Here is a 20,221-nt window from a genome sequence, read left to right as displayed (position 1 = left end):
TCTTTCTTTCCGAAATGCACGCGTGACAATAGCTTGGCATAGGGCCTATAGTTGTCAACAATTTAACACATCATAATTTGTCTAATCCAAAAATAAATAATGATTGCACTGTTTATTTTAGAAAAACAGCATCAATTACAGATGTCTAAAGGAATAACATCCCCAAACAGTTTGTAGACAGCGACCCATATAAACATTATTTACTCACAATATTGTCGATTTCATACACGCTTTACTCGCTATATTTGGGTATTTACATCGTTATATGTGTGCACTGGTGGTGAACACATATAAAACTCGGACAATTTGTCAACATCGATTTAAATGTTGCCCACGGTAAATAAATTAGGCCCCTAAAAGTTGAGTTTTTAATAATATCTTGCAGTACTTTCACAATACGAAGGGCGCATGTGACGTCACTGTACCACGTGACTACCTACCTAATTAACTTGACTTTTTGAAATCGGGGCTTAGATTTAAGTCTGTATTGTGGTTAATTATCGCAAAATTTCGGCGAACGAACTATTAGAATTAATTACTATAAGCATAAAGAAGACAAAATGCATGTAATGTTGTATACTTTGAAAACATGAGATGTGTCCTTTAACATGAAAAATATTAATGAATGCCTGTGGGTACCATTGTTTTTCCTGGCTTTATCATATTTTTGCCCCCCCCCCCCCCTTTCCCCGGCTTTGTCATTTTCTGCCAAATGGCTAACAGAGAATTTATGGTTGAATGAAATTAAAAAGTAATCTCATTATTAATCTAAATGTTAAGATACAAGTATTTAGTTTAGAAATAAACTGCCAGAAGTGCTCCCTATTTAGGATTGGAGTGCTGTGGTCACTAAGTCAAAGTAATAAATCAACCACAAGATGTTGACTTTGAAAAATCATGAATTATTGTTGTTTTACACATACCACACTCCCTGTTGTAGGTGTGTGTACCTACACGGTTGTATGTGTAAATACATGTACATGTGCGTTAATGAGTTTTGCCATGGAGGGGGGGGGGGGGGGGGGGGAGGGTTGTTGCATATATAAACCACGCATATTCTTTCCATTCTTTACCCATAGGTGTTGCTGCTTGCTAACACATCTGTTAATCAAAGTCAAATTTTCAAAATCCTTGTAAAACACTTTTTAAATTCTTATACAAACAACTACTTCCCTTAATCAATTTATGATGCAGAATTGTAAGATGGAATTGTTTAACCTCTTGTAAACAAATTCCCAAAGTTTTGATTTTAATCAGAACAAGAGGTACTGTGAGCAATGCTCACTAAGAATACCCCCCGCTTACCCCAATCTCCCAAAGGGTGTTGTTAATAGGTATAAATTACCTCTTTCCTGAGTGTAAAAATATGGTATGCCTTTGTAGAAGAAAATGGAAGATATAGTCCAAACACAAATCCATGGCATAAACCTATAATTTTGACCTTGAGATTAAAGGTCAAGGTCATAAAGAGGTCATGAATGTACATGACACATAGTCTCATGGTGATACACCCATGTCTTATGGTATGACTATGTCAAAACCCTATAATCAATTTTGACCTTCAGGTCAAAGTTCAAGGTCATATAGAGGTCATGAAGGTACCCGACACATCGTCTCATGGTGATATACTCATGTGTCAAATATGGTATGCCTATGTCAAAGAACAAAGAAGTCATGGCCCTGACACGAATCCATTGTAAAAACCTTTAATTTTGACCTTGAAGTCAAGGTTATATAGAGGTCATGAAGGTATATGACATATTGTCTCATGGTGATACACTCATGTGTCAAATATGGTATGCCTATGTCAAAGAACAAAGAAGTTATGGACCGGACACAAATCCATTGTAAAAAATCTTTAATTTTGACCTTGAGGTCAAAAGTCAAGGTCGTATAGAGGTCATGAAGGTACTCGACACATTGTCTCATGGTGATCCACCTGTGTGCCAAATATGGTATGTCTAAGTCAAAGAAGAAAGAAGTTATGGCCCGGACACGAATCTGCACAGACAGACGGACGGACAGACAGACAGAGTGATTCCTATATACCCCCCCTGAACTTCGTTTGGGGGGTATAATAAAGCATTCCCTCCTCCCCCATGAGTTTTAGTGTTATCTTAGCTACATTTATCATTCTAATTCTTAAATTACGTTCTGTTTTTCATTCCATTCCATCTTCCATTCCACGTTTTAGCAACACCCCTATGCACCAGAGGGTGATAACCCTACTCAGACCTGATAATTTGTGATGTCTAACTGCTAATCAGTTCATAGTTTTATCATCCTGAAGAATCTGAACATTAAAAAAGATACCAAACAATTATTGAAGTTGAACCATACTAATTTTTTAAAAATTCAAAACGTCAACAAATTCGTAACAACTTTTTCTGCTGAAAATTCTGATAAATTTTCAAGGGGTGAAATCACTGTTACCCTTAACTACATGCAATAATTTATTTTACACTAAATGTCATAAATTTATTAGATGTATATGTTAAACAAAGCAAAATATTGAGGTTTTAAGAAAATTAAACAAGCAAAAGCTTCGATTGTGATGTCACAGTCAAATGACGCAAAAACATGACATCAAGGGTAAACATTTCATAACATATTTCAAAACAAGAACGTAAACATCAAGTCAAATGCAAAATTGCATTAGAATGGGAATATTTGACCGTTAATGTTGACACTAAAGTCACAATTTAAATTTATTGATAAACGATCCTGCATATTCTAAATTAATTTTTAAAAGACCTATCTTGCTTGTGTCATTAAAATTTATCTTCTGAAGGGAGACAACCAAGTTGCTAACCTGCACGTGAGGGAGACATCATGAATTGATTCCCTTCACGTGACCAGCCCTTGATCAATGAAATTGACTGTATTACTCTGAAGGATAATAATAATAATGAAATATCCAGAGAGAGCAGAGCGGTAACAAAGAATTATAAGAAAGCATCATACAAGTAAAATTGTTTTCTATGCTTTGATTTTGTTGTTGTTGACTTTTATTTGATATTAGAGGCGGTCAAACATCTACTCCTTAACCTGCATTTATCAAAAACTAGAGCAATTTGCAAGGGAGTCAATATCATAGATAGGAGTCAATATAATATATAATTATTTACAGGAAAATCACTATTATGTAACTTACAGGGAAGTCAATATCGTCTGTGCAGCAAATATTCTGACACCCCCAGCAACAAGGTCCCCGTATGGCGTACATCGGCTGACGGTTAGCGTCAAAAACGCGAATGTGGGGTTTCCATTTTGAGGATCTGCAAAAAACATTCCCCAAGAATGATATGAATTTCATTTTCAAATCACTTCACCTATAAATACAGATATCGAATCCATATGATTAAGGCCTGCGAAATGATATTTGACAAACTCACTGTTGTTTGGCGTAGCCAATTATGTTTCCGACCGGAGCCTCGATTTTGACTTCATATCCACAGGAAGAGTCGGTGGCACACCAGCAACATCCTACGCAACAGACAAAGTCATGGCTGATCCTCATCACTTCCTACAAGAAATACAGATTACTGAACATTAACAGACAAAATCATCACTTCCTACAGGAAACAGAGATTACTGACTATTAACAGACAAAATCATCACTTCCTACAGGAAACAGAGATTACTGAACGTTAACAGACAAAATAATCACTTCCTACAGGAAACAGAGATTACTGAGTATTAACAGACAAAATCATCACTTCCTACAGGAAACACAGATTACTGAGCGTTAACAAAGTCATCACTTCCTACAGGAAACACAGATTACTGAGCGTTAACAGACAAAATCATCACTTCCTACAGGAAACACAGATTACTGAGCGTTAACAGACAAAATCATCACTTCCTACAGGAAACACAGATTACTGAACGTTAACAGACAAAATCATCACTTCCTACAGGAAAAAGAGATTACTGAGTATTAACATACAAAATCATCACTTCCTACAGGAAACAGAGATTACTGAGTATTAACAGACAAAATCATCACTTCCTACAGGAAACACAGATTACTGAGCGTTAACAAAGTCATCACTTCCTACAGGAAACACAGATTACTGAGCGTTAACAGACAAAATCATCACTTCCTACAGGAAACACAGATTACTGAGAGTTAACAGACAAAGTCATCATCTCCTACAGGAAACACAGATTACTGAGAGTTAACAAAGTCATCACCTCCTACAGGAAACCCAGATTACTGAGCGTTAACAAAGTCATCACCTCCTACAGGAAACACAGATTACTGAGAGTTAACAAAGTCATCACTTCCTACAGAAAACACAGATTACTGAGTGTTAACAGACAAAATCATCACCTCCTACAGGAAACACAGATTACTGAGAGTTAACAGAGAAAATCATCACTTCCTACAGGAAACACAGATTACTGAGAGTTAACAAAGTCATCACTTCCTACAGGAAACACAGATTACTGAGTGTTAACAGACAAAATCATCACCTCCTACAGGAAACACAGATTACTGAGAGTTAACAGAGAAAATCATCACTTCCTACAGGAAACACAGATTACTGAGATTTAACAGACAAAGTCATCACTTCCTACAGGAAACACAGATTACTGAGCGTTAACAGACAAAGTCATCACCTCCTACAGGAAACACAGAGTACTGAGAGTTAACAGACAAAGTCATCACTTCCTACAGGAAACACAGATTACTGAGCGTTAACAGACAAAGTCATCACCTCCTACAGGAAACACAGAGTACTGAGAGTTAACAGACAAAGTCATCACTTCCTACAGGAAACACAGATTACTGAGCGTTAACAAAATCATCACTTCCTACAGGAAACACAGATTACTGAGCGTTAACAGACAAAATCATCACTTCCTACAGGAAACACAGATTACTGAGAGTTAACAGACAAAATCATCACCTCCAACAGGAAACAAAGATTACTGAGAGTTAACAAAGTCATCACTTCCTACAGAAAACAGAGATTACTGAGTGTTAACAAAGTCATCACCTCCTACAGGAAACACAGATTACTGAGCATTAACAGACAAAATCATCACTTCCTACAGGAAACACAGATTACTGAGCGTTAACAGACAAAGTCATCATCTCCTACAGGAAACACAGATTACTGAGAGTTAACAAAGTCATCACCTCCTACAGGAAACACAGATTACTGAGCATTAACAAAGTCATCACTTCCTACAGAAAACAGAGATTACTGAGTGTTAACAAAGTCATCACCTCCTACAGGAAACAAAGATTACTGAGCGTTAACAGACAAACTCATCACTTCCTACAGGAAACACAGATTACTGAGCGTTAACAGACAAAATCATCACTTCCTACAGGAAACACAGATTACTGAGTGTTAACAGACAAAATCATCACTTCCTACAGGAAACACAGATTACTGAGCATTAACAAAGTCATCACCTCCTACAGGAAACACAGATTACTGAGCATTAACAAAGTCATCACTTCCTACAGAAAACAGAGATTACTGAGTGTTAACAAAGTCATCACCTCCTACAGGAAACACAGATTACTGAGCGTTAACAGACAAAGTCATCACCTCCTAAAGAAAACACAGATTACTGAGCGTTAACAGACAAAATCATCACTTCCTACAGGAAACACAGATTACTGAGCGTTAACAGACAAAATCATCACTTCCTACAGGAAACACAGATTACTGAGCGTTAACAGACAAAATCATCACTTCCTACAGGAAACACAGATTACTGAGCGTTAACAGACAAAATCATCACTTCCTACAGGAAACACAGATTACTGAGCGTTAACAGACAAAATCATCACTTCCTACAGGAAACACAGATTACTGAGAGTTAACAGACAAAATCATCACTTCCTACAAGAAACACAGATTACTGAGCGTTAACAAAGTCATCACCTCTTAAAGAAAACACAGATTACTGAGCGTTAACAGACAAAGTCATCACCTCCTACAGGAAACACAGATTACTGAGAGTTAACAAAGTCATCACTTCCTACAGAAAACAGAGATTACTGAGTGTTAACAAAGTCATCACTTCCTACAGGAAACACAGATTACTGAGCATTAACAAAGTCATCACCTCCTACAGGAAACACAGATTACTGAGCGTTAACAGACAAAATCATCACTTCCTACAGGAAACACAGATTACTGAGTGTTAACAGACAAAGTCATCATCTCCTACAGGAAACACAGATTACTGAGAGTTAACAAAGTCATCACCTCCTACAGGAAACACAGATTACTGAGTGTTAACAGACAAAGTCATCATCTCCTACAGGAAACACAGATTACTGAGCGTTAACAAAGTCATCACCTCCTACAGGAAACACAGATTACTGAGAGTTAACAAAGTCATCACTTCCTACAGGAAACACAGATTACTGAGTGTTAACAGACAAAATCATCACCTCCTACAGGAAACACAGATTACTGAGCGTTAACAGACAAAATCATCACTTCCTACAGGAAACACAGATTACTGAGACTTAACAGACAAAGTCATCATCTCCTACAGGAAACACAGATTATTGAGCGTTAACAAAGTCATCACTTCCTACAGGAAACACAGATTACTGAGAGTTAACAGACAAAATCATCACTTCCTACAGGAAACACAGATTACTGAGAGTTAACAAAGTCATCACCTCCTACAGGAAACACAGATTACTGAGAGTTAACAAAGTCATCACTTCCTACAGAAAACAGAGATTACTGAGTGTTAACAAAGTCATCACTTCCTACAGGAAACACAGATTACTGAGCATTAACAAAGTCATCACTTCCTACAGGAAACACAGATTACTGAGAGTAAACAAAGTCATCATTTCCTACAGGAAACACAGATTACTGAGCGTTAACAGACAAAATCATCACTTCCTACAGGAAACACAGATTACTGAGAGTTAACAAAGTCATCACCTCCTACAGGAAACACAGATTACTGAGCATTAACAAAGTCATCACTTCCTACAGAAAACAGAGATTACTGAGTGTTAACAAAGTCATCACCTCCTACAGGAAACACAGATTACTGAGAGTTAACAGACAAAGTCATCACTTCCTACAGGAAACACAGATTACTGAGAGTTAACAGAGAAAGTCATCACCTCCTACAGGAAACACAGATTACTGAGAGTTAACAGACAAAATCATCACTTCCTACAGGAAACACAGATTACTGAGAGTTAACAGACAAAGTCATCATTTCCTACAGGAAACACAGATTACTGAGCGTTAACAGACAAAATCATCACTTCCTACAGGAAACACAGATTACTGAGCGTTAACAGACAAAGTCATCACCTCCTACAGAAAACACAGATTACTGAGAGTTAACAGACAAAATCCTCACCTCCTACAGGAAACACAGATTACTGAGATTTAACAGACAAAATCATCACCTCCTACAGGAAACACAGATTACTGAGTGTTAACAAAGTCATCACCTCCTACAGGAAACACAGATTACTGAGAGTTAACAAAGTCATCACCTCCTACAGGAAACACAGATTACTGAGCGTTAACAGACAAAGTCATCATTTCCTACAGGAAACACAGATTACTGAGCGTTAACAGACAAAATCATCACTTCCTACAGGAAACACAGATTACTGAGAGTTAACAAAGTCATCACCTCCTACAGGAAACACAGATTACTGAGAGTTAACAAAGTCATCACTTCCTACAGAAATCAGAGATTACTGAGTGTTAACAAAGTCATCACTTCCTACAGGAAACACAGATTACTGAGCATTAACAAAGTCATCACTTCCTACAGGAAACACAGATTACTGAGCGTTAACAGACAAAATCATCACTTCCTACAGGAAACACAGATTACTGAGAGTTAACAAAGTCATCACCTCCTACAGGAAACACAGATTACTGAGCATTAACAAAGTCATCACTTCCTACAGAAAACAGAGATTACTGAGTGTTAACAAAGTCATCACCTCCTACAGGAAACAAAGATTACTGAGCGTTAACAGACAAACTCATCACTTCCTACAGGAAACACAGATTACTGAGCGTTAACAGACAAAATCATCACTTCCTACAGGAAACACAGATTACTGAGCGTTAACAAAGTCATCACCTCCTACAGGAAACACAGATTACTGAGCATTAACAAAGTCATCACTTCCTACAGAAAACAGAGATTACTGAGTGTTAACAAAGTCATCACCTCCTACAGGAAACACAGATTACTGAGCGTTATCATAGGTCTCTCACCTAATGCTGATGACATCTCAGTATCAGTGAAAAATATTTGAAAAAATGTTAAACAAAGAACTTGAAACAAGCAAAACAAACAAACAAAAAATCTTCAAAATAAAGTGAACTTTGCTTTTAGAGAGCAAAAGTAGAATTTTTTTGTCTCATTTGACACCATTCCTATTATTGGTCAGTCAAGAAGAAGCATGTACACATGACAGTCAACAGATGAAATAAAGATAGATTTTACCTTAAGAGCAAAACAACACACACACACACAAAAATTCAAAATAATTACACAACTACAACGTATGCTGAATCAGACTAGGGATATGTTACTGTTACCTGTTGTGTGTTGTCTGTGATGTTACTGTTACCTGTTGTGTGTTGTCTGTGATGTGACTGTTACCTGTTGTCTGTGATGTGACTGTTACCTGTTGTGTGTTGTCTGTGATGTTATTGTTACCTGTTGTGTGTTGTCTGTGATGTCATTGTTACCTGTTGTGTGTTGTCTGTGATGTGACTGTTACCTGTTGTGTGTTGTCTGTGATGTTATTGTTACCTGTTGTGTGTTGTCTGTGATGTCACTGTTACCTGTTGTCTGTGATGTCACTGTTACCTGTTGTGTATTGTCTGTGATGTGACTGTTACCTGTTGTGTGTTGTCTGTGATGTCACTGTTACCTGTTGTGTGTTGTCTGTGATGTTATTGTTACCTGTTGTGTGTTGTCTGTGATGTCACTGTTACCTGTTGTGTGTTGTCTGTGATGTCACTGTTACCTGTTGTGTGTTGTCTGTGATGTCATTGTTACCTGTTGTGTGTTGTCTGTGATGTTATTGTTACCTGTTGTGTGTTCTCTGTGATGTCATTGTTACCTGTTGTGTGTTGTCTGTGATGTTACTGTTACCTGTTGTGTGTTGTCTGTGATGTTATTGTTACCTGTTGTGTGTTGTCTGTGATGTGACTGTTACCTGTTGTGTGTTGTCTGTGATGTGCATAACATATTCTCGCATTGGTCCACAGCAAATTCGGTTACAACACTCAGATTCTGTAGCAAAACATAATTCTTTTATGAGGTTATGTCATCTTTCATATTTTAATGGAGCAAGAGAACACTAAATCACAATTATTGAAGTGATACTCATTTAATTATAGTAAATGGACAAATCTTGCCTTCCTCTGCGAAGTAGCACTGTTGTCCAACACTGTTTAGTACATCATACTTGTTGCGCATTTCACAGCCAGTAAGCACTGTTGGAGAGATAAACATCCATCTACAGATACATCAAATGTTATATATTTCCCATGAAAGAAAATGGCTATTTCAATTGTATGAAATACCCTTGAAGTTGCTGGTTGATACAATTCCAGGAAAATTAGCATTTACATCGTCCTAATGGCTGACTTCATGAAAGAAAATGGCTATTTGAATTATATGAAAAAATCAGTATATGCACCCAGGGGTGCATGAGCCGAGTTGCATGGGATACATTGTAAAGTCAGGAATCACGTGGTATATTTATAATTGGGAAGAACTAATTTCAGTTTTAAACTTTTCAAGTTACTGTCCAGAAACCATATTTGTATGAAGTTTTCAATCTATATTCGGTCACTGTGACCTTGACCTTTGTTCTCCAAAATCAACAGGGGCCTTGCTTTGCTGGTATCTAACAATATATCCAAGTTTCATTTGATTCAAATTAAAAATTTTCGAGTTATCCTCCGGAAACCAAAATCCTTTTGGAATTTTAAATCTATTTTCATTCACTGTGACCTTGACCTTTGACCTTTTTTCTCCAAAGTCAATAGGGGTCTTCCTTACCTGGTACATAACAATATCTTCAAGTATCATTTGATTCGGATTTAAACTTTCTGAGTTATCATCCGGAAACCAAATATTTCTGAAATTTTAATTTTATATTCGGTCACTGTGACCTTGACCTTTGACCTTTTTTCTCCAAAATCAATAGGGGTCTTCCTTACCTGGTAACCAACAATATATCAAAGTTTCATTTGATTTGGATTTAAACTTTCGGAGTTATCATCCGTAAACCAAATTTTCCTGAAATTTTCATTCTATTTTCGGTCACTGTGACCTTGACCTTCGATCATTTTTCTCCAAAATCAATAGGGGTCTTCCTTACCTGGAACCCAACAATATATCAAAGTTTCATTTGATTAGATTGTAAACTTTTTGAGTTATCATCCGGAAACCAATTGTTGACACCTGCCCGCCTGCATCACCAAAAAAATAGCCGAGTTCAACTTTGTTGCAACTCGGCTAATAATAACCTTAATGTTGCTGGGTGATACAATTCCAGTTTTTGGGGAGGAAAACTACATCGTCATTAAGACTGACTTCCCTTTAAAGCATGAATGAAATATAAATATCAGCAATATTTGTCTATTCCATTTAGATTTTACTACCTACATGTAGCTGAGTAGCTCAGTGGTTTAGTATGCTGAATATTGATCTGAAGTAGATCACTGGTTTGAGTCCAGCAGGTGTTTTAAATTTTTTTTCCAGATTACTCTTTACTAAAACTGCATCTTTTAACTAAATAAAGTAAATTTCAAAATATTGTTGTTCATATCCTTCATTTTTCTCTGGTGTAGTATTCCTCCTTAAATAGAACAAGAGGCCCATGGGCCACATCGCTCTTGGCCCTTATTTAAAGATTTTCCCTATATATATTCGCATGTAAAACTTTGATCCCTATTGTGGTCTCAACCTACCCTGGGGGCCATGATTTTTACAAACTTGAATCTGCACTATAAAAGGCAGCATTCCTGTAAATTTCAGCTCTTCTGACCCAGTTTTACTGAGGAGATTTTTAAATGATCCCACTTTATTTTTGTGATTACCTCCCCTTTGAAGGAGGCATGGTCCTTCATTTGAAGAAATTGCAGCCCTTCACCCAAGGATACTTTTTGCGAAGTTTGGTGTATGGTTCTGGAGAACAAGTAAAAAATGTGAAAAGTTTGCGGACAGACAGACGGACAACGGGTGATCAGAAAAGCTCAGTTGAACTTTCAGCTCAAGTGAGCTAAATACCATTGAGATACTCATGGAATTGCAATACATTGGTAATAAAATTGTTGGTGCCTAGAGACAGTGTCCTGGATCAAGCTTTACATAGCCTTACATCATTGTTAACTTATCTTCCAGTTAACCAAGGTCATTAGAAGGTCAACTGAATTTACGATAAATTTTACACATCCATTGCCAGCTATGCAACACATGATTTGATTGCATTTGTCCTATAACACGTCTGCTCTTGATCCTGGGCTTCATGTTTTCTCTTTCAGAGTTATTTCCCTTTAATATTTAATGAACACCTTTAAATACTCTGCTCTATTTGCTTTCACCCTAAATCGTTTTATAGTTCACCAATTATCCTTATTGATTTGTCAAGCACACATCATCCTTAAAGGGCTTAATGCCAATCAACATGAAACCAAACCAAACACATAATAATTTAATAATTGGAATAATCTTATGGTTTCATTTTTTTTTCTCCAGCCACCTAGCATTTCCAATGACTTAGCATTTCTTACACGTTGAGATAATAATTATAAATGTGCAAATGGGCCCTGATTAGAAGTACTTGATTCTCACAAAGTAATGGTATATATGAATAACTATTTCTTACACTCCATCAGTTCCACTCTCTGTTTAACAATCATCTGGTCCAAGCTGGCCAAGTAGTCCAGCCCCGGAGGAACGCCTGACATGTTCATCCATTGTTCCCCTATGTTTCCAATTAAAAATAAAAATTTAATGAATAAGCATTTACAACATGATTTACAACAAGCAGGAAATTCAATGCTAAATCTGACATTTGCATCTGGATGTGTATCACATTTAAATAATAATGAATGGAGTGACCCAGAATCTGAGACAATCGAAAATGGACCGTGGGCTTTGTTCGTCCATCAGCCTGTTTTCCGTAAACTTTTTTCTGCCAAAGAGCGGGCAAAGCATCAGCAAGGGAGCTTAGCAATAAAAATTTGCAATAACTTTAAAGCATTGTTATTATATATATTGTAGTGAAAAAGATGACAGAACATGTGTTAAGATTGAATGAGTTCATCGTCGTACAGAAATGACAAGAGGAGCATGGACAGTATATAACTGGGTGTCTGGGGGCTGTCTTGAGGTCTTCAGTGGGTCCAAGGCTTTACCCTGGACAGGACCTAGGGGGCAACCCTTCCTCTGAAACTACTGAGCTCTGACAAAATAAGATGTACACGTTTTAGTGTTTTTGGATATATTTCAATAAAATATGGATCATATTTGTAACTGTAATTAAAAGATTTTAGCGCCCTATCAACATTAAGTTCTCTAAAGCACTTTACAAATGTGAGAGAAAAGATAATATAAAATCGATGTGCACATACATGTGAATAAAATATTCATAGTGTCAGAATTAAAATGTATAATTATTATCATTAATATGGATGTATATAGCACCTAATGTAATGATTAAATTCAACCTAAATTCAACTTCATACTGATCGTAATGACTATTATGTAGTATGGAGTAGATTTGGGGGAATTAAATGAAAACGGTTGTAAACATAGGAGGTTGGGGGGGGGGAGGGGGGGGGGGGGCTGGGTGCGGCTGGCAAGGTCCCGAATGGACAGAGTTCACACTTTCCTTTAAAAATAAAAATTTCACAGCAATTTTGGTGAAACCTGCAGGTTCAATCTTCAAAACTTAAACAGGTCCAGTCCAAAGACTATTTCTACCTACGTAGGTACTTACTATGGAGGGTAATCGTGTTCAAAAATCCAAGCATGTAACCTTGTTAATCGATACATGCAACCGTGTTAATTTCTCAGTTTCAACTATGTATATTTGTAACTCAGGGGGTGTAAGTTATGTTTCTCAAAAATGTATACCTCGGTGTTGTACTCTTCATTTGTGTCATCGTTTGATTTCTGATTTTACATTTCTCTTTATAAAAATGCATCATTGTTTCTTAAATTATACGTCGTCATCCCTACAGTATTTCCGTTTGTAGACTTAGTATTTACATAGCTGTACCTTACAACATCGCATCTTACACCTTACAAGTCAACAAATGTCAAGTTTACATGTTTGTCGAATTTCGATATGACCATATATGGAAAGACAACGGAAATCCACGATTATTACCGAGAAACGAAAGAATTCCCCATTTGTAGGACTAAGCTATTGCGCATGCGCCAAAATTAACAACGGATTTGCATCTCGAATTTGCTAAGTTTTTATATCAAAAGACAAATCGACATGTGTCACAGTCTCAAGTTCTCGACGTTACGCATTACACACAGAAAATGATCTATAAGGTTACGAAGAATGGATTTACACCAACGCCTAATAATAAACATATACTTTCTTGATGTGCATGTGCACAGACATGTAGGCTAACGTTTATGTATGGATAAAACTATCCAACATGCTAGTACACATATTTTGCACCGGTTAAGATAGCTCATTACACTAAAATTTTATTTAATGGCTTGTTAAAACACCTCTTATGAAGAGTGATTTCACCATCGAAAGAGTGAAACAAGCTCTCAATTATTTTATATGATTTTTAGTGATTCGTCCCTGAATGATAAAACAAAAATGTTTTCCTTGCAAATAAAGGATTCTAGAGTTCAAATTTCGCTGGGATTTGGTGCATGATATGGATATCTAATCAAACATGCCTAAAAGATTCAGATATAAACGTTCTTTTTTAGTATAAAATATTTATGAAAATTGAAAACGTTATTTGTTAATATACAATTATGGGCTGTTTATAGCAGGAAGACATCGGAAATTATCCCATCTTAGTAGGGGTATCACCCGAGGGCGCCTATGCGTGTGTATGTAATATCAAAAGTGCAGAGGTCATGTGGTACTGCACGTCACAGGGCCAGTCAAAAGGCTGAAAGAATGATGTGGTAGAAAGAGTTTTTTCCTTAATCAATCTGTTAAAGTGTTCCTCTTTATAAATTTTGTGGGAGATAAAGTCTCAAAGAAGTTGTTTGAGTGGATGATCACATTTGGTATCCCTGATTTCGTCCATCTTATACTCAGGCACGTTAAAATTGATTTTCCATTATTTTTACGTGCAAAGTTATTTTCACATAGAAAGTAAGGTATATTGGATGACTCCCCCCCCCCCCCCCCCCCAACTGCATGTACATTGTAATGAATTGAAGGACTAAGCCCCTCCCCCTCCCTTAGGCTGTTAGTTTGGAATAGACAACATATTTTATGGAGTTCTTGGGGGGGGGGGGGACCCCTTTTTTTTGCTAGATTGTCAAGAATTTTAGACAACTTCTCCTCTGCCCCCAATCCCACCCCCTTTTCAGAAAAGCCACGTCATGTGGCCGATACTCGTTGTCATTCTTTGTGCAACAAAACTTAAGTTGAGTTAAATTTCTGACTACTATTTCCTTACATATTGCTACATATTATAATGAAAAAATATATACGTGTTTTAATTTATTTTAGCCCTAGATATGATTGAAGAAAAAAATAGCCTACCAAACTAACATGTAATTTCAGTCCAGTTGTACCTCGTAAAATTCGTTATGTAATTAGATATGTATTTTAGATCTAATAGATATGACTTTATTATGATTAATTTTTTGAATTTTAAAAAATACGTTAACATATATTCCGCAAATATATTGTTCATTGGTGACGTTTCACCCAAGTACGTACAATTTAGCGAGAATACCGCTTGTGTTCTGTTCGTGTAGCACATTGATTTTCTTTCGGTTCTCGGTAGAAATCGTGGATTTCCGTTGTCTTTCCATATATGGTCATATCGAAATTCGACAAACATGTTAACTTGACATTTGTTGACTTGTAAGGTGTAAGATGTGATGTTGTAAGGTACAGCTATGTAAATACAAAGTCTACCAACGGAAATACTGTAGGGATGACCGCGTATAACTTAAGAAACAATGATGCATTTTTATAAAGAGAAATGTAAAATCAGAAATCAAACGATGACACAAATGAAGAGTACAACACTGAGGTATACATTTCTGAGAAACATAACGTACATCCCCTGAGTTGCAAACATACATAGTTGAAACAGAAATTAACACAGTTGCATGTTTCAATTAACAAGTTTACATGCTTGGATTTTTGAACACGATTACCCTCCATAACTTACAGCTACGTAGCTATTTAAACCTACTCCAGGTAGCTATTTTCACCTACTTTTTCCTTTACTTGCATTTCGTGGCCAAACGCAGGAACGGCGCAATATGGTGTGTACCAAATTTCTTGATTAACTTACACTGACGATGAATGCCACAAAAATATTGGACAAAAATGATTATACTTTCTAACCTTTCAAATTTGCATAAATAACAGCATCCAGTTCCATTTCCTAAGAGATTAGAATCAAAGCTACGTGTTAAAAAGTGTGAAATGTCTTACAAATCTGTATTGATTTTAAAGTTTACCTTCATGCATTTTTTACATTAAAGGTTTTTGGGGCGAATTTTCATGCATTTTCTCTGCATTCTCCACCCTCGTAAAGTATTCAAATTTACACTCTGAATTTTGGCGTGCACGTGCACAACATGATGCATTAAACGACTGACCTGTTTAAAAGATGCGCCTTAATTATTATTTATTTACATTTTCAAAAACAGGTAAAAGTAGGTTGAAGTAGCGGTGACGGGTGGTTTCGTCCCGATTACATATTCGCACCTTTACCTGTACACCCCAAGTGGATTCGTCCCGAGTGGTTTCGCCCCCATTGAGTATGTAGCAACAGTGGTCGGAACGATTGATTTGTGCATACTCTCCGTTAACGACGAGTAATTGAATTGAAATTAGGGGATGAATGCTATATATTAATTTACCGACGCCCAAGGTATGTTCATTTTGATCATTATACCAACAATTTTTGGATGTTTATATATGGCAACAGTGGTTGGGACGATTGATCAGCTTGCATACTCTCTTTTAAAGATGAGTAATTGAATTGAAATTAATGAATACTATACAGTATATTAATTTACCGACTTCCAAACTATGTCCATTTCTATCATTATACCAAGAATTTTTGCCATGGCAAGTTGCATTCATTGTGGAAAATCAGTAAGTAAAAATTATCATATGAAACAGAATTAGCATTATGTAGATAAAATTAATCTGTCTATTATGTGATTTTATTAATCTTAGATATATTTATGTAAATCTCAAAATGAGAAATTCAATTTATAGCATAAACTTAAAGCAGCAATATTTATTTGAAAGTAGTTGATCATTTTAAGAAAGTGAATTTTGAGATATGTTAACTCGTTATAATTTTAAGATATGTTAAATTGTTATATTATTGGGGCGAAACCACTCGATTAGTACATCGGGGCGAAACCACTCAACTATAAGGCAATGTTCTACCTTATGTTACCTGCATTGAAATAGGGACGAAACCACCTGGTGCGAATCCACTAGGTGCGAATATGTAATCGGGACGAAGCCACCAGCATTTGAAGTAGCTATTAATAGACTAGATCTGTTAAAGACAATTGGGTATAAGAATGCGAATACTTTCATGTTTTTTGTTTTTGTTTTTAAAAAAGACAAGTAAAATGTATGGAAAAGCTGTTGACAATACCTTGTGCAGGCTGTTGTGTCTGAACCGGTCCCGACATAGCGATACCTGCAGACATGTAAACAAAACATTTTTAAATGAGCATTCACAATGACACATCATAATGTAAACATTGAAACAAGTTATATACTAGTCACATGATAGAAGTTACCAACAGTTGATCTACAGACCTGTAAAATAGACTAATGACCACTAATGGCAGTGCGGGTGTTGTTAGTAGGGTGCCGATCACTCAGCGCGATATACCGTATAAAATACCTAGGTCATGTGACCGACTTGTGATATAATTGCAAAATACATGTAAGATTATTGCAAAATACCCGTACACGTATTGTTTATTTGAACTGAACAAGGTTGGCAGAATATCAGCAACAAGTAAAAATTAGACCCACGTATATATTGTGTTCAACAGGACTATATCATACCACACGGTGAATCATCTTACATGTACAAAACCCGGACTTTGTTGGCACGGAAATATCGGCGAATATCCGTATATCGTAGCGGTCAGTATTTATAAGAGCGGACTTATACTACCTCACTAGTGAGCTAGCTTTTCTAGCGACTCTCTCTTGATCACGCAAGGCCTGTAGTTTCCAAAAGAACTATAAGCACAAATAAGGTTCTTTATTGCATATTCTTCTCCATCGTCGCAAACCACGGGTTATTGTTTCATTCTATTTTGTTTGTGAAATAGAATGAAACAATAACCCGTGGTTTGCGACGATGCAGGCAGCCACGGGTTTGTGAAATAGAATGAAACAATAACCCGTGGTTTGCGACGATGGTTCTTCTCTTGTGATGGTATAAAGCCGTACAAATTAAAGGACAAACGTGTTACAGGTCGGTAAGTAGTAGTTACCCCATATGTGTGCAGATACCTGATCAATCGGAACTACTCGGCCTTTCTAGTTACTTTTTAGTGTAGCGGAAATGGCCGAGTAGTTACGATTGATACCTGATGGGTGTGGTCATAATGACACGAGGGAGCGTAGCTCCCGAGTGTCATTACGACCACGCCCATCGGGTATCTGCACATAATCAACAATATTAGATGGGGTAAGTGACTTGTGCCATAGTTTACAATTATTCGTTATATTTTATTATAGCTTTCGGAAGTGCGGTCGCCTGTTTACAATATGATGTCAATTGTTATGTATTTAAATTACACTTTGTAAACCATAAATTTCTATCATAATGACTTTCTATCACCGAAAAATGTATGTTCATTAATTCTTTTTAAAAACCGTTTTACATGTAAAAGTGCATATAAATGTTTGGACTGTTGGTTTTGATATTTTTATTTAACATTTACGCATTCTTCGACTTTTAGTACCGGCATTGGCTTTAAGAATTGAAATTTAAAAATTCAAATAAAATTCTTAGAACCCATATTCATGCATTTTTCTGTTTAAAAATTTAGCAATATATTCAACTGATGATGGTGGTTACTCTTTTGATATTCCTATTTGATATCCTTCATTCTAATACATATTTTGACTAAATTGGCTGGAAAAAACATTTACATGTCTATACAATAGATTAAAAAAAAAAAATGGTGAAACATAAGAGAGAAAAAATTAAGAATTGTAAGATGCGAAACCATAAAAGAAACACAAGTCTGATTCACTCTGTCCGCCAAACAAGTTTATCTCTCAAACTCATTCTTATCACGTGACTGTGTCTTTTATAAAACTCTTTATAAATGCTACCCGTATTTATACGTACACGTGTTTCTCGACTTAAGGAGAATGTGGAAATAGAAAGTCTTTGGGACGAGACCATTGACGATATTATCTTGTATCAAGGTTTAAGTGAGATTCAGTGCGAATGTCTATAATGTATTAATTTGGAGAACTTAGTCCGAGTCAGTTATGTGCAATTTTGATCTAGAGGAACGTCATGCAATAGACAGTGATGGTGTTGTTTTTTTTTCTTTCGAGAATGTGGGCGGGGTTTGAAGAAAAGTGTGGGTTATGTACAGATAACCCACACTTTTAACAAAAGAAAGCACGCCAAGCTATGATACAATACCGAGATGTTATACTAAAAAGCTGAAGAAATCTTATCATAAACGACGGCCTGTGTCAGGATTTAGACATGTTCGTCTACTTCATGACAATGCTCCATCACATACATCTGAGCTTGTGAAGCATTTTTTGAAGTCGGAGAAGGTTACCGTCTTGCCACACCCACCATACTCTCCAGATCTAGCCCCATTCGACTTTTACCTTTTTCCAAAACTTAACAAGAGTACCGCAAACGGTACAATATACGCCCATTTGATCTACTTTTACCCTTAAAATGTTTACTGATTATGTATTACTCTGAAAGGGAGGTTGTGACTAAATTTCAGAGCAATATCTGTGACCATAAAAAAAATCAAACAAATCTGGAAAACTGTTTGACCTACTTCTACCCCTAAAATACTGTAAGTCATTGTGCGCCAATCCAGCTGAATGTTTTAAAAATGCACTTGTCTTCCTCCGAGAGGAAGTCTTTGACTAAGTATCAGGGCAATATCTGTAATGGAAAAAAAGCCCGGAAAACTGTGTGACCTATTTTTAGTCCAAAAGTAGGTCAACGATGGACCAATCCAGCTGAAATGCAAACTGAACTTGTATTCCTCTGAGAGGAAGCTTTTGACTACATATCAGGGCAATATCTGTATCCATAAGGAAATAAACCCGGAAAACTGTTTGACCTAATTTTAGTCCTAATATAGGTCACGGACGGACAGACCAATCCAGCTGAAATGCAAATTGAACTTGTATTTCTCTGAGAGAAAGCTTTTGACTAAATATCAGGGCAATATCTGTATCCATAAGGAAAAAAAGCCCGGAAAACTGTTTGATCTAATTTTAGTCCTAATGTAGGTCACGGACGGACGGACCAATCCAGCTGAAATGTAAATTGAACTTGTATTCCTCTGAAAGGAAGTTTATGTGTAAATTTCAGGGCAATATCTGTATCTGTAACGAAAAAAAGTCCGAAAAACTGTTTGACCTATTTATAGCCCTAAAGTAGGTCAAGGATGGACCAATCCAGCTGAAATGCAAACTAACTCTTACAATTCCTGAGGAAGAAATTGTGACCAAATTTCAAAGTTGTACATGTATCCGTTACAGAAAAAAGTCCGGAAAAACATGACCCGGGACGGACGGACGCATGGACAGCGCCATAACATATTACGGTCTAATGACGGGCGTATAAAAAGTTATCTGGTCGTCTTTACAAGTCCCGACAAGCCCTTGGCTCAGCCATCTGTCAGTACCTCAGATGTCTACCTAAATCAGCGTACCGTGACGCATTTCAGAAATGGATTCAGAGATTGAAATATGTATTTCAAACCGCGGAGAATACTTTGA

General features: G+C 36.6%; 1 protein-coding gene across 5 annotated transcripts in view; it reads right to left on the bottom strand.

The window, feature by feature from the left end:
• LOC130054715 (phospholipid scramblase 1-like) overlaps positions 1-17,549 on the bottom strand; it is a 22,919-nt gene extending 5,370 nt beyond the window's left edge. Inside the window, exons 1-7 of one of the 5 annotated variants that reach the window (XM_056165261.1) lie at positions 17,024-17,549; positions 16,857-16,901; positions 11,885-11,983; positions 9,405-9,482; positions 9,203-9,279; positions 3,396-3,526; positions 3,155-3,278 (exon numbers count right to left, since the gene is read on the bottom strand). In XM_056165261.1, coding sequence (XP_056021236.1) covers positions 3,155-3,278; positions 3,396-3,526; positions 9,203-9,279; positions 9,405-9,482; positions 11,885-11,983; positions 16,857-16,893 — 546 coding nt within the window. In that variant the 5' untranslated portion in view covers positions 16,894-16,901; positions 17,024-17,549. Of the gene's footprint in view, positions 1-3,154; positions 3,279-3,395; positions 3,527-9,202; positions 9,280-9,404; positions 9,483-11,884; positions 11,994-16,856; positions 16,902-17,023 lie in introns of all 5 variants that reach the window. The other 4 variants (XM_056165262.1, XM_056165260.1, XM_056165263.1 and 1 more) reach the window with 4 other exon arrangements.
• Between the last annotated feature and the right edge of the window lie 2,672 nt (positions 17,550-20,221).

Source organism: Ostrea edulis, chromosome 5 (genome assembly GCF_947568905.1).
Source record: "Ostrea edulis chromosome 5, xbOstEdul1.1, whole genome shotgun sequence".
Taxonomy (NCBI): Eukaryota; Metazoa; Mollusca; class Bivalvia; order Ostreida; family Ostreidae; genus Ostrea; species Ostrea edulis.
The sequence above is the reverse complement of the archived record's forward strand: the minus strand, read 5'-3'. Positions and strand labels throughout refer to the sequence as shown.